The sequence below is a fragment of the Chaetura pelagica genome, unplaced genomic scaffold (assembly GCF_000747805.2).
Source record: "Chaetura pelagica isolate M959 unplaced genomic scaffold, ChaPel_1.0 scaffold479, whole genome shotgun sequence".
Classification (NCBI taxonomy): Eukaryota; Metazoa; Chordata; class Aves; order Apodiformes; family Apodidae; genus Chaetura; species Chaetura pelagica.
In genome coordinates, this window is record NW_009954537.1 from 229443 (window position 1) to 242072 (window position 12630).

The 12630-nt window shown below is 42.3% G+C and overlaps 1 protein-coding gene across 1 annotated transcript in view; it reads left to right on the forward strand.

Moving 5' to 3' along the window:
- Positions 1-12630, forward strand: part of DUSP16 (dual specificity phosphatase 16) — a 30089-nt gene that overhangs the window by 16933 nt on the left and 526 nt on the right. Inside the window, exons 4-7 of the mRNA XM_010004776.1 lie at positions 1-140; positions 7662-7821; positions 8521-8644; positions 12066-12627. The exon at positions 1-140 is cut by the window's left edge and continues 1 nt beyond it. Of these exons, the coding sequence (XP_010003078.1) occupies positions 1-140; positions 7662-7821; positions 8521-8644; positions 12066-12627 (986 nt within the window). The remainder of the gene's footprint in view (positions 141-7661; positions 7822-8520; positions 8645-12065; positions 12628-12630) is intronic.

Genomic DNA, 12630 nt, shown 5'->3' on the forward strand with positions numbered 1-12630 from the left:
CTTTCCCTGGTCTCTGTGAAGGAAAATCCACGCTCGTCCCTACTTGCATTTCTCAGCCCTGCCTCCCTGTCTCCAACATTGGCCCAACCAGAATCCTGCCTCATCTCTATCTTGGCTGTCAACGGGATGTTCTCAACAAGGTGAGTGTTCTGAGTGCCATGTCATTTGCTTGGATGAGTATATAATTTCCATGTGGTGTTGTCCATGCTTCTATCCTATTGCATCATTACAGCTATAAAACACCTAAATTTGATACAGATAATAGCTGTGTCTCTGCATAAGCCATGGAAAGCTATGTGAGAACTAATGAGACACAGACCATATCATTAATCCATGTGTCATGTAATATGACACTTGGTCTCCTCTCTCCTTCATCTCACAGATTATATAGCACCTTCCCCAGGAACCTATCAACTTGCCCTATCAAATCTGCCATTACAGCAGGTGAGGTAGTTTCCTGTGTAGAACTCTGACTGGTTTGTTTTGGCAAGTCTTGGGTGCTAATATATTAATGGTTACAGTGGAACAAAGGAAGATTGCTGGTTTTTTAGTATTTCCTTCAAGTGCTGGAAAAAATAGCACTTAAATACCACCTATTGCAAAATGAAGGACTACAGGAAACCAATCTTTGTACACCTAATAAAATGCTTAGACCTGGAGAATCAGTGGGGTCATTTAAAATGATCTTTTAAGGTAGCACTTCACTAAAAAACTTTTACTCTTTCTAAATACATGTGCAGTTCATAATTTTTGTTGCAATAGGCCAGGACATTCTGGTATACCTAAAATAGAATCATCATAGAATCCTAGAATGGTTTGGGTTGGAAGGGACCTCAAAGATCATCTAATTCTAACCCCCTGCATGGGCAGGGACACCTCCCACTAGACCAGGTTGCTCAGAGCCCCATCCAACCTGGCCTTGAACACTTCCAGGGAGGGGGCTTCCACAGCCTCCCTGAGCAGCCTGTTCCAGTGTCTCACCACTCTCACACCAAAGAATTTCTTCCTAATACATAATGTAAATCTCCCCTCCTTCGGGTTGAAACCATTACCTCTCGTCCATCACTAAAAGTCCTTGTAAGAAGTCCCTCCCCAGCTTTCCTGTAGCCCCTTCAGGAAGGCCACCTTGGAGTCTTCTCTTCTCCAGGCTGAACAGCCCCAGCTCTCTCAGCCTGTCCTCACAGGAGAGATACTCCAGCCCTCTGATCATCTTTGTGACCCTTCTGTGGACTTTCTCCAAGAGTTCCATGTCCTTCCTGTATTGAGGGCTCCAGAACTAGACACAGTACCCCGGAGGGGAGTAGAAGAGGAGAAGCAGTCAGCAAAGTCATCAGATGTAGCACTTGCAGGACTATCAGATATCTAAAAGAGCTTGTCTCAAACTGTTGCAGGTCTATATCCCTATGTATATCCACAGATGTTTGCCTCCATGGGGAGACCAACTCCTAGTGCTTACAGTCTGCACCTCAGGTTCCTTCACAAGGGAATTTTTATTACTTCTGCTGCATGTGCCCTCTTGCCTCCCATATTACCTGACAGTCCTAGTCACTAGCTGAGTCTCCAACAGCTTTCATATGCTGGCATTAAATACATGAGGGGAGGAGGGGATGAGTACTTCACCCTAGCATATTGCCTTAATTATGTGCATGTTTTTTACCCATGTAGGCAGGAACTATCCTAATAATCCTGCAAGTGGATTGATTCATATACTTCAAAAATTATAATAATTTTCACTGGTTTCTTCTACTTTCACTCCCATCCCAGTCTGGCCATTAACAGGCTATTTTGTCTTTAATTTTTCACAGTTGTTTTAAAGTGATCACTGACACACGAGCAATCGTGTAGAAGGTAACTGTGCTTTAAGAGAGCACACAGGTAAATCTTCTGTGTGAAGGACAGTGAGCAGTCCTTGTATTTAACTTGTCTTTTTAAATCTTCCGTGTCTTCACTGCCAGGTAGCAAGTCAGCAAATGAAACTTGATTCACTTAAGATGGATGTCAAAGCAGCCTATTACTTTTTCTACCACAAAAGTAATTTGTGGTCCCCAGACAAAAGGCAGCAGGAACTAAGTAATTAGAAATAAAAAATAAATAAAAAATATTTGCTTGAAATGGGAGAGTATTAAAAAGATACCTTTATGGTGTTTGTTTCAGTGTGTGAATGGCAAGTGCTGTCCTAGCTCACAGTGGGGGTTAGGGTTCTCCTCCAGGGCCAGGGATGTGCTACTAGGTTGGGAATGTGACTGTAACTCCAGTTCTGTGGCTCTCACATGGTGAATAATGCCAGAGGGATGAAAGAGGCTGTTCCCTTTCCTTCTTTCCTTGCAGTAAGTTGATGCCTATGACTGGGATTGGGCACAAGCACGGTGTGTGAGCCTCACCAGGAAAGGAATCCAAGGCATAGCAGCAGTCAGGAATTTCTTTATAGGACGAGAGGAGGCTAAACCCTCAACTGGTGTTGGTGAGCCCCAAGTGTGGCAGAACCAGCTACAGGAGGCGGTTAGACCTGGTCCTGGCTCTCTTGCCTATTGATCTCCAATCTTGGTATGATTTTGGCATGTGTCCATGAGACATCTGCAGCTGTAGATGCTTTAGAATTAATGTAGGACCCTCAGGAGTTTGTCAGATTTGTACTTCCTCACATATTCCGGGCAGTTACAATTGAGGATCACTGTCTCCCATTTTTTCTGGAGAACCACAAAACCCACATATAATCCACAGAAAGTTTAGTAAGTTATCATGGCTTGGTGTTACCCTTGGAAGTCAGTCTTTTGGAAGCTCTTCCATAGAAGCCTGAAGTATTTCTTAGGTTTCTTGCCCATTTAAGGACAAAAACATCTTATGATTTCAGATGTTTGCTGTACTTTGTGTCCTCTTATTTTGAAGAAATAGCAGGCAATGCTTTATTCTGAGCTTGTTTGCTGCTCTGAAGTAGACCTGGGCTTCTTGGTAGCTTATCTTACCTCCTCAATTTCAGTGGTTGCCCGTGAAGAATCTGACATGGCTTCAGTATTGGTACCTAAAGAAGCTGTGGGAACAAATTGTGATTTCTGCTTCTTAGAATCCACTTGACCTTTTCCCAGCAACCAGTAACTGCCAGTTTCCTGGGCTTAGTCTGTTCCTGGACTCAACACAAAGTTGGCGGTAGCTGGAGATCGGCTTGCTTAAAATGCAACAGGCAGATCTCTGCTGCTCCCCTTTCCACACCATGTGCTTTTGGGCAAGCCTGGATCCTGTGCAGGGATATAAGGAAGAGCAAGGAGGATGACTCGTACTACATTGCATGTCCAGAAATTTCAATACATACTAGGAAAGCTGGGAATGAACATTCAAAAGGGGAGGGTAAGAAGCAAAGCCCGGGGCTAAGAAGCAAAGTTCTGTCTCTGTTACAACAGTCCAGGAGCTGGTAAGTGGTTACATTTGCATGTTCTAGTTTAATGGCCTTGCTGCTTTCTTGGTTACTGGCAACAAGAAATCAACCTTCTGTTAAGACTAGAAGAGTTTGGGCTTTTTAATTTGAGTTCAGATTTAAAAAAAAAACATTTTTCAGCTAAATTCTAGCAAGATTCTGAAAATGAGAAGATGGAGCTGTAGATGGTGACCTTATGTTTGCCTTCAAATGCTACCTGTGAGTTCCCATTATTCCTCTCACTGGCCAGACATACTGATTTTTCTAAAATTTAATGTCTCAAAAAGATCTGCAAGAAGAGCTCTTAATCTGCACAGCAGTTCAATCTGACAGTTTGAAGACATAAACTTTCAGCATGTTTTATCAAGATGAGCTCATCTTTTCAGGATCTTTATAAGCTTATCTCTGAGTGCACAGGAAGGGAAATACTTATCTTGTTGCAGGACAATCTGTATTCATGACCTTTTAAGAATACTGATGCTCTTTGCCACTGATACCTCAGCAGATAACGCTATGAAAGGCAAACACTAATCTTGGTGAAGGACACAAACCAAGCATTCATGATTACTTCTGAAAAGTCTTAGGAGATTCTTTGTGGTTTAACTTAATGTATTTTTTACTAAGTGCTTCATTCTGAAAATGTTCGTAATTATTTAATTTTTTCCAGGGTTGAAATAATAACAAGTTCTAAGTGAAAAGTTCATTTCACTTTTGGGGTCTCAGTGTGAGACCACAAAACGGGTGGTTACCTCTGTATGATATGTTGGTGGCATTGCAAGAGGGTACTTACTTTTACAGATCTTTGTTGCTCTTTGTGAAAGACAGTCAAACTAATTCTAACTTCAGTTCCTACAGTGTCCTCTCTGGAAGTTAGTGTAGCAGAAAAAAAATCAGTGTTGTGGTTATGGGCCTGAAGGAGGCCCTTACTTCCATCTCATGGTCTGTACCAGCATTTACACTGTAAAACTTTCTGCTTTGCTCCTTGCATAACTATTCTCTTTCTTCTCTTCCAGACCTGGATTGTATTTCCTGGAACAAAATAACATTTTAGGGTGCCATTAATTTTCAGATTAAACAAGTCATAAAATGTAAATAAGCTGACAAAAGAGCATTTACCTTCTATTCACAGAGTTGTTAGTATTAGGATTTCTGGATCTTCCTCCCATCATAATTCACTTCTTCCTCTTGGGTGCTGTACAATGAAGGCACTGTTGTGGTTATTATATTGGAGCGTGTTGCACAGGGAATGATTGATACTTTAGAACAGAAGGAAGCATAACTCTTTTCTTTAGCCTTAGTCTCAAAGACAAGCACTAACACATTTTTTGGGTGTTTTTTTGGCTCGGAGATTTCAGACTTGGCGTCTGCGGCCTTCTTGTTCCCATTTGAATAATCAATTCCACATCAAAGGCCTTGCATAACTGTGGAATCGTGATAGTTGGACTGTGCAGCCCACCAGCACTTATGTTCTAGAAGAAATAATAAGCTTTTCCATCTCAAAAATTCATATTCTGAACAAATGTGCATCGTGGCAGCTCATTTGTTAGTGGTACCTTCTGCATGACACCGTTCATGGCCTTGTGTGTGCTTTTGAACCGGCTACTCCAGTTGTTCCTCACTCACTTTCAGCCAGAGAAAGCAGGGGGTGAAAGTTGGTTTGGGGACAGTATTTCAATGTAGTCATCTGAAACAGATACCAATTCTGCAAAAGCTGATGTTGAAGATCTTGGGATCCTAGAAGGGGAAAGCTGTGTAGCCCAGCACAGCAAGGCAGAGAAGGCAGATCAGGGGTCCCCTTTGCACACCTACGATACCACAGGTCTAGCAGTAGTTAGTCCCCTCTGCCAAGATTCCCATTCCCAAGACCTTCCCTCTCTGGATAATTTCACATATTCCCCTACTTCCGTGCAGCACTCCTGCTTTTGAACTACTAGATCTATTTGATGTGTGAGAGCTAAATACAGTAAAAGAAGGTGTGATGAAGTGGGCCATGAGAGGCATGGAGGGCTGAAGAGAGCTTGCTGGTTGAGCTGGGGAGATGTGAAGGAAGGGAGAGCAGGATCTCAGTGGCATACAGCAATTTGCTGTCATTGATGAAAAGCTGAGCTCTGCTGGGAGCATGACCTAGGAAACTAGCAGAAACTAGTAAGAAGCAGCAAGGCTGAGAATTTACTTTGACACCTTCAGACCCTTCTAAAATTTGTTACCATTGCTGAAATGATTTTTCTGATTATTTGCTTTGCAAGTAATTGGTCATCTACTGTTCCTCTTGATAAGTATGTTTATGACATAATGTGCGTTCATTAGTTTAAAGTGCCCACATGTTCAGGCACCTCAGCATGTGAGGGTCTTTGGATGAAAGTTTGGAGGAGCTGCTCATTTTGCTCCAGACAACAAAATTCAGCAGAGATTCATGTAAATTCCTTGTTTAAAATGCATCCCATGGCATTTGTAAATACTTCCTTCTGTAAATGACTGAGGTAGATCCCTTGTCCCCTGCAGTCCTTTGTTCTCAATGAACATTTAATTCAGGCATGTGTATAGATGTATCTGTATTATCCCTCCTACATCCACACTGTAACATACATGTGTACTAAATACCTGACATTATTTAAACTGCTGTGATTTTAACAAGGCAAGAGTTCTGGCTCTTCAGCTAAACAGCCATATCCCTGTTTCTCCTCACCAAAACATCTTATGCTTGCAGCAAAAAATACCTGTGGAGAAGAAGTGTCCATTTGGCTTTGTGGCTTTATTTTCATACAGGCAGACCTGCAGTTGAAATCTGCAGTGGAAGAATTTGTTCTTGCTACTGCTCCCATAGATGGACATAAATTTTCTTCTTTGTGTAATTGCTGTAAAAGCAAAGGGATTTAAATCATATTTTCTTTTTGCTTTTTTTATTTTTTATGTTTCAGTTTAGTTTCAGACATGAGCTTCCACAGAAATCTGGCCAAAAGCTTCCCAGTGTTTGTATTCACTGTGTAGCACTGCATGTCACTTACTGCCAGGTCATACCTGAGCCAGAAAAGTTGTTTAATCAGTATTTCTTCAACCTGCTTAATTGCTTTTCTGTGGCAAGATGCTTATTTTCAGGAGACTGGATGGTTTTGGTGGAGCCATCTCTAGTACTTGTTTCACATGTTTTGGCACTAAGGTAACCTACTTCTAATAGTTCTAAATGCAAAGAGTATGGCAAGGTGAAGAAAAGAGGTGTCTTTTTTTCTATTTGCAATCATGAAAATGGACTTATTAAAAAAGCCCAGCTGACTCTTACCCTTTGAACCTCATTGCTTGTTACTGTGGTAATCTCCAAGATGCAAGGGGACTAAAGACTAAAAATGGAAATATGAGCAACTCAATCATAAATCACAAAGCAGAACTCCAAAAAGTCTGTGAACAGTGCCGTGTGAAAATGGTCTAATTCAAGGTGTTCAGCTCTTACTCAGCTCTTTCTCTCAGTCTTAGAAGCAAGGAAGTCCTAGGTATTTTAAGAAGTGACTGCAGGAGATCAGTTTCATTTAGTATTTCTCATTGGTCTCTGTGATGGGGCAACCTCAGTCTTAGGTATGTGATCCAGAAAACATATATTTGGGTCAGCAAACTTCATGTGGGAAGTGTTTGGATATATTGTCAGCTTGTATGGTGAGAATGGTGAAAATTTAAACCAAAGTACCAAAAAAATTAATGCTCTTTGAAGAGATGCTTCCTAGTAGCAGATAATGGGGTCAGGTTGCACCAGGGGAGGTTCAGATTGCATATTAGGAAAAATTTCTTCACAGAAAGAGCAGTGAGGCATTGGAACAAGCTGCCCAGGGAGGTGGTGGAGGCACCATCCCTGCAGGTGTTCAAAAAACGGGTGGACGTGGTATTTCAGGAGATGGTTTAGTGGTTGGGGATTGTAGGGCAGATGGTTAGACTTGATGGTCTTTTCCAACCTTGATGATTTTGTGATTCTATGGTTCTATAATGTTCTACCATTATTTTTTGTATGGGCTTTGCAGACTATATGTTATTTGGACCCTTTGGGTGTCTCATTAAAAGTTGTTTCAAGAATTAGAAGTTGAGAAAGGAAATTTAAAATAAATAAATAAATAAATAAAAATGTGCCCCTAATACAGCCAGAGCAATTCTAACAGGAATTCCAGTTTGGGTTTTAGCTTTATGATATGCTTTGAGCTCCTAGTTTCTTTGTAATGTGCCAGAAGTACCATTTGAGTTCTCTAGGCTTAATCTTTCTCTCTGTTCCTAGGAGCTGATGCAGCAGAATGACATTGGCTATGTGCTGAATGCCAGCAATACCTGTCCAAAGCCAGATTTTATCCCAGAATCCCATTTCCTGAGAGTGCCTGTGAACGACAGCTTTTGTGAGAAAATTTTGCCTTGGTTGGATAAATCAGTTGATTTTATAGGTGAGAAGAAAATTTTAATTCTCTCTCTAAAAACAGTTTCTGGATTCCTTTGTGTGTTTGCCATGCTCTTTTGGCTGGAGAAGAACTGAATGCTTTCTGGGTGGTATGAAAATGTCCTGAGGATCTCCAGACATGATCACCATCACTTTGTGAGCAGAGAAGCAAACTAATGTAAGGAGCTTCTGCCACTGCATGTTCCAGCACCTGAGGGACAAAGACACTTTTTCAGAAGACAGCTCTGCTCTCTGGCAACCTGGTAGATGCCTGATCCATGCCTGCAGAGAGCACATTAGAAAACTGGACATACAGATCCTGTCTTCAGCTTTAAGCCCTGAGCTAGCCAAACTCCAACTGGCCAAACTGTTCCAGCATGAATGCTTGCTTTTTACTTGCATATAGAATAAGAAACAATCATCTTTCCCAGACATCTAAATAGGCTTGTTTATGTGCACATTCAAACACAGGGTGCTGTAAGTGCAGTATGTTTCCTGGGGGCAGTCACATGCTTTTTCTCTCCTCAATGCCATCCACTGCTAGAGAAATGAAACGATTTTTGTTTCAAGCTTCCATGAGGTTTTACAATTAGCAGTTGATTTGGAAGCTGTGAACACTCTGATAGAACATTGCTTTCCTTTGCAAACTTCTTGTTGTGGTGTAATGCTGCTGAGTGTGACACTTGCCAATTTCTTTGCTATGCAGAAAAAGCAAAAGCATCAAATGGCCACGTGTTAGTGCACTGTTTAGCTGGAATATCTCGCTCTGCCACAATCGCTATTGCATATATCATGAAGAGAATGGATATGTCCTTAGATGAAGCTTACAGGTAAGGAGAACGTTTCCCTTCCTATTCATTCTTGAGCCTGCTGACTTGTTTTTAAGCTGAAGAATAAAAGGTTATATGGCCAAGGGTAGAAGCAGACATGTTATTTTATCTGGTAGTTCACTGGCCTTTGCACACTCTTGTTTTAAATGTAGGCTTCCTCCATCAAGCACTTCATGGTGGTGTGGAAGCATCACCAACTAACATCCATTCCCCACCTGCAAAGTGCTGATGCTGGACTTTGGTCCAAGTAGGCAAATACATGGAATTTAAACTGCTTATTAAATATGTGTGTGTGTGTGTGTGTACACACACGGCTATAGGATGGATGTCACAATATCCTGTAAGTCAGAGAGAGAATGGAATGGTTCGGGTTTAAGGAAGAGTATTTCTAATCATTCTTATGACAAATCCTAGGTTGGAGCTGTTGGCTACAGTTGGGTACATGGTAATGCTATCAAAGTCAACCAGAAACTTTGGGAGAAAGTATTTTCAAGTATCAGCTCTTTGTGGCATTGAGGAATTTTCATGGCGACTCCCTTCCCTCTTCCCCTTTTTAACCTTTCAAATCCCATTTTTTCTACAGTTGGATTGTGAACACTTCACTACATCCCAGGTGGCTTGGTTGCAGTTTACCATGACTTCTGTATTTCATTTCACAACCCGCTTTGTTGTGCTGTGCAGAAAAAAAGAGATGTTTTCCCTTTTGCTGGGCTTTCTGTGTGAGCTGGTGCAGCTGGCACATCCCCGTAACACGTGCAGGGCCACAGCCACCCGAACAACCACCGTGCAGCAGCTGGAGAGGAGCACCTTTCAAATCACTGCTGTGCTTGCTGCTACTGTCCCAAAAACACTGGTGAAGACAAAGATGAACATTTGATATTCCCACATAGGGTGTGATTTCCATGGGACATTTTAAGTTGATGAACATAATGACATATGCAGTGAAATAAGTGTGTGTCAGGAGGTGAACTACGACTGTCTCCCGTTGCCTTTAGAAATGTTCCATGGTTTCTCACTAGAACCTGCTGGCAGTTGGGTGATGTGCAGTAATTTCAACATATATGGTGAAACAGGTTTGGTAGGTGAGGGTTATTTGGGTATTGATAGTGTGGATGAATTAGTGGATGTGGATGCATAAATCACTAAAAAAATCCATCTGGTCTCAGGCTGTAGTGGTGTGAAGGTTAGAGTTGTAGAGCAGTAAACACTTCTAAAATGCACATTCTTCAGGGGACTTCTGATGTGCTGCCTCTAAATTCCTCTGTGAAATCCTAGGTTGTTTCTAACCAGAACTGTCAACTGAGTGTGAGCGATTCATCTTCCTAGGCTTTTTTTCCTTTGCACTGTTTTAATACTGAAAAACCACTCTGAAATTTAGATTGTACTTTGCTGTATTTCCTTGGATGCTATTGAGAACAGTCTGCAGCACATTTCACTCGTTGGTTTAGGGTCTCTTGTTGGCAAAACTTGAAAGAAAAATATTTTTCTCTGATTTAATGAAAGTCATCAGGCAAAATGTTTGTCTGACTATTACAAAAATAGAAAGGTGACACTGTTACTTGAAGTGAAAGATCTGAGGAAATAAACATGTTTTAATATTTTCTTTTGTATAATGGACGATGCAGAGGAAACAAACATCAACATTAGATGTTATGCCCGTTTTCCAATTGGAAAAAAAGGGTGTGCATTTTGAATTTTAAAACTTCGCAAAGATTTAAAACTTTTCAGTTTTTAAAAGCCAGGTTTTAAATTTAGAGCTGCCCAGTATATTGGGGTACGGCAAGGAAGAAGTGGAAGGGAGAGGCACAGAAGAGAGAACATTGGCCAGAAGGATCTTGCTTTAAATAACAAAGACAGTAATAAGTACAAGTAGCTTTGACTGGAAAAGAATGAAGGAAGCTTGTATGAATTCTTATGATCAAATTGCTTTCACTGGAGTAAAAGACCCCAAATTCAGCACTAGGGGATCAACCTTAAGAGTATCTCCTGAGGAGACTTAGAGTTGTCTCACTTTGCCAGTGTTGAGACTTTGTGATGGAACTTTCCACTACCACTTTGTGCAATCTGAGCCTCCCAGTCACCATGTCAACTCACCTATTCCTACTATTGTTTGTTCTTTGGCAACTTAAAATGAAAAATGTAAGTTTTGGTTTGATATTTTTCATGTGCTTGCTTGCATTGGTGCTAGTGGATACCTACATGCACAAGTGCACCTTCAAATGTTTTCATGCTGTTTTTAATCATTGAACACGCACCTTCTCTACAGATCCCCAGAGAGATTTTCTTGTTAATAATATTTAATTTTCCCAGTGACACATCACGTGTGTGTTTGTACTAGATTTAGCTTTTCAAGTTTTCTTCCCTTGTTAATTCCCTTTGTCATCTGGTACCTTCATAGTTCCAGAAATGCTTTCAGTTTTACAGCCTGCAAGAAGCAGAGAGTACTTACTTAGCTTATGTTACAAATCACACAGGTAGCAATCTGGTTTTGCATTTAACTTTGAGGTATATGGCAGGACCTGGAATACTTAAGACTTCTATACATTTAGAGTCCTGGTTCAGGAAAACATGTTAAGTGTGTATTTGTACCTTGTCCATACTCAGCTGAGTAGGTAAGTGCAAGCTTAGCTTGGCACCTGTATGCCAGAGAGGCTGCTTCCTCCAGGACCAACTCCTCCAGTGGGCAATAGTGTTGCCCTTTACTGCTGAACACCTACAGAGCTGGAGAGAATGTTTTCCTTTTAATGCTGCGTTTGCTCCTCTCTGGTTTTCTTTTTGATTATCATGTCATCAGTCAGTACCAGTGTGTGGTAGAAATCACAGGCATTTGCTGCATAAGGTCAGTATGTATCAGAGCTCTTTATCTTGCTGACAAAGATAAAGAGAGCAGGAAGCACACCCTGCAGTAACAGCAGCATGGGAGAGGTGAAAGGATCACGAAGTTTCATCGCTTTGAGTGGTGGGGAAGGTGGGTCTGCTTGCTGGCACGCAGGGGAGGCCCACGTCTCTTGACTGGAGCTCTGATGCTGTTCATGCAGAACTTGAGGGGCTCTTAATTCTGGTTAGAAACTGAGGCAGCAGAGATCCCACTGGTGAAGTAAAGTAAGGAAAATTATTCCCTCAAACCATGTAGTGGCCATCATAAAGAAGTGAATGCTTTCTTTCCCCTTTTTTAGCCACCTTTGAGTAAGCTACAGAGAGAACTGAAAGCATCCAACATGATCTTGCTTTAAAAAAAATGCAGCCTTTTTTTTTTTTTTCCCCCATCTTGTGTTTCCAGTGCTTGACTGAACCTCAGCCTGGGCATCCTGACAAGCTAAGACTGGGCTGTTAACATTCACAACAAACACGCCGGGGTTATCTCAGGCCGGAGCAGCAGGTCCTTTGATTCATTCTTTTGTTGTTTGTCTCTTCTTTCCAGATTTGTGAAAGAAAAAAGGCCAACCATTTCTCCCAACTTCAACTTTCTGGGCCAGCTTTTGGACTTTGAGAAGAAGATCAAGAACCAGAGCGGGCAGCCTGGACATATCAGTAAGCTGAAGCTCCTGCATTTGGAGAAAAGCAGCGAGCACGTGCTGGTGCCGGAGGGTGGGCAGAGCAGCCTCTCCACGAACCAGCTCTGCCTCACCGCTGCCTCGGAGCGGGTGGAGCAGCCGGACTGCGGCAGCGCGCCGCGGGGGCACCCGGCCCCGCTGGAGGACGGCCCGCTGGTGCAGGGCATCAACGGGCTGCACGTCTCCCTAGACAAGGTGGAGGACAGCAACCGGCTGAAGCGCTCCTTCTCCTTGGACATCAAATCCGTGTCCTGCTCGGCCAGCAGCACCTGCGTGACGGCAGCGGTGCAGGGCTTCGCCTCCTCGGAAGACACCCTGGAGTACTACAAACACGCGGCTGCTTTGGAGGGCAGCAGCAAGCTGTGCCAGTTCTCCCCTGTCCAGGAGGTCTCGGAGCAAAGCCCAGAAAGCAGCCCTGACAAAGAGGAAGCC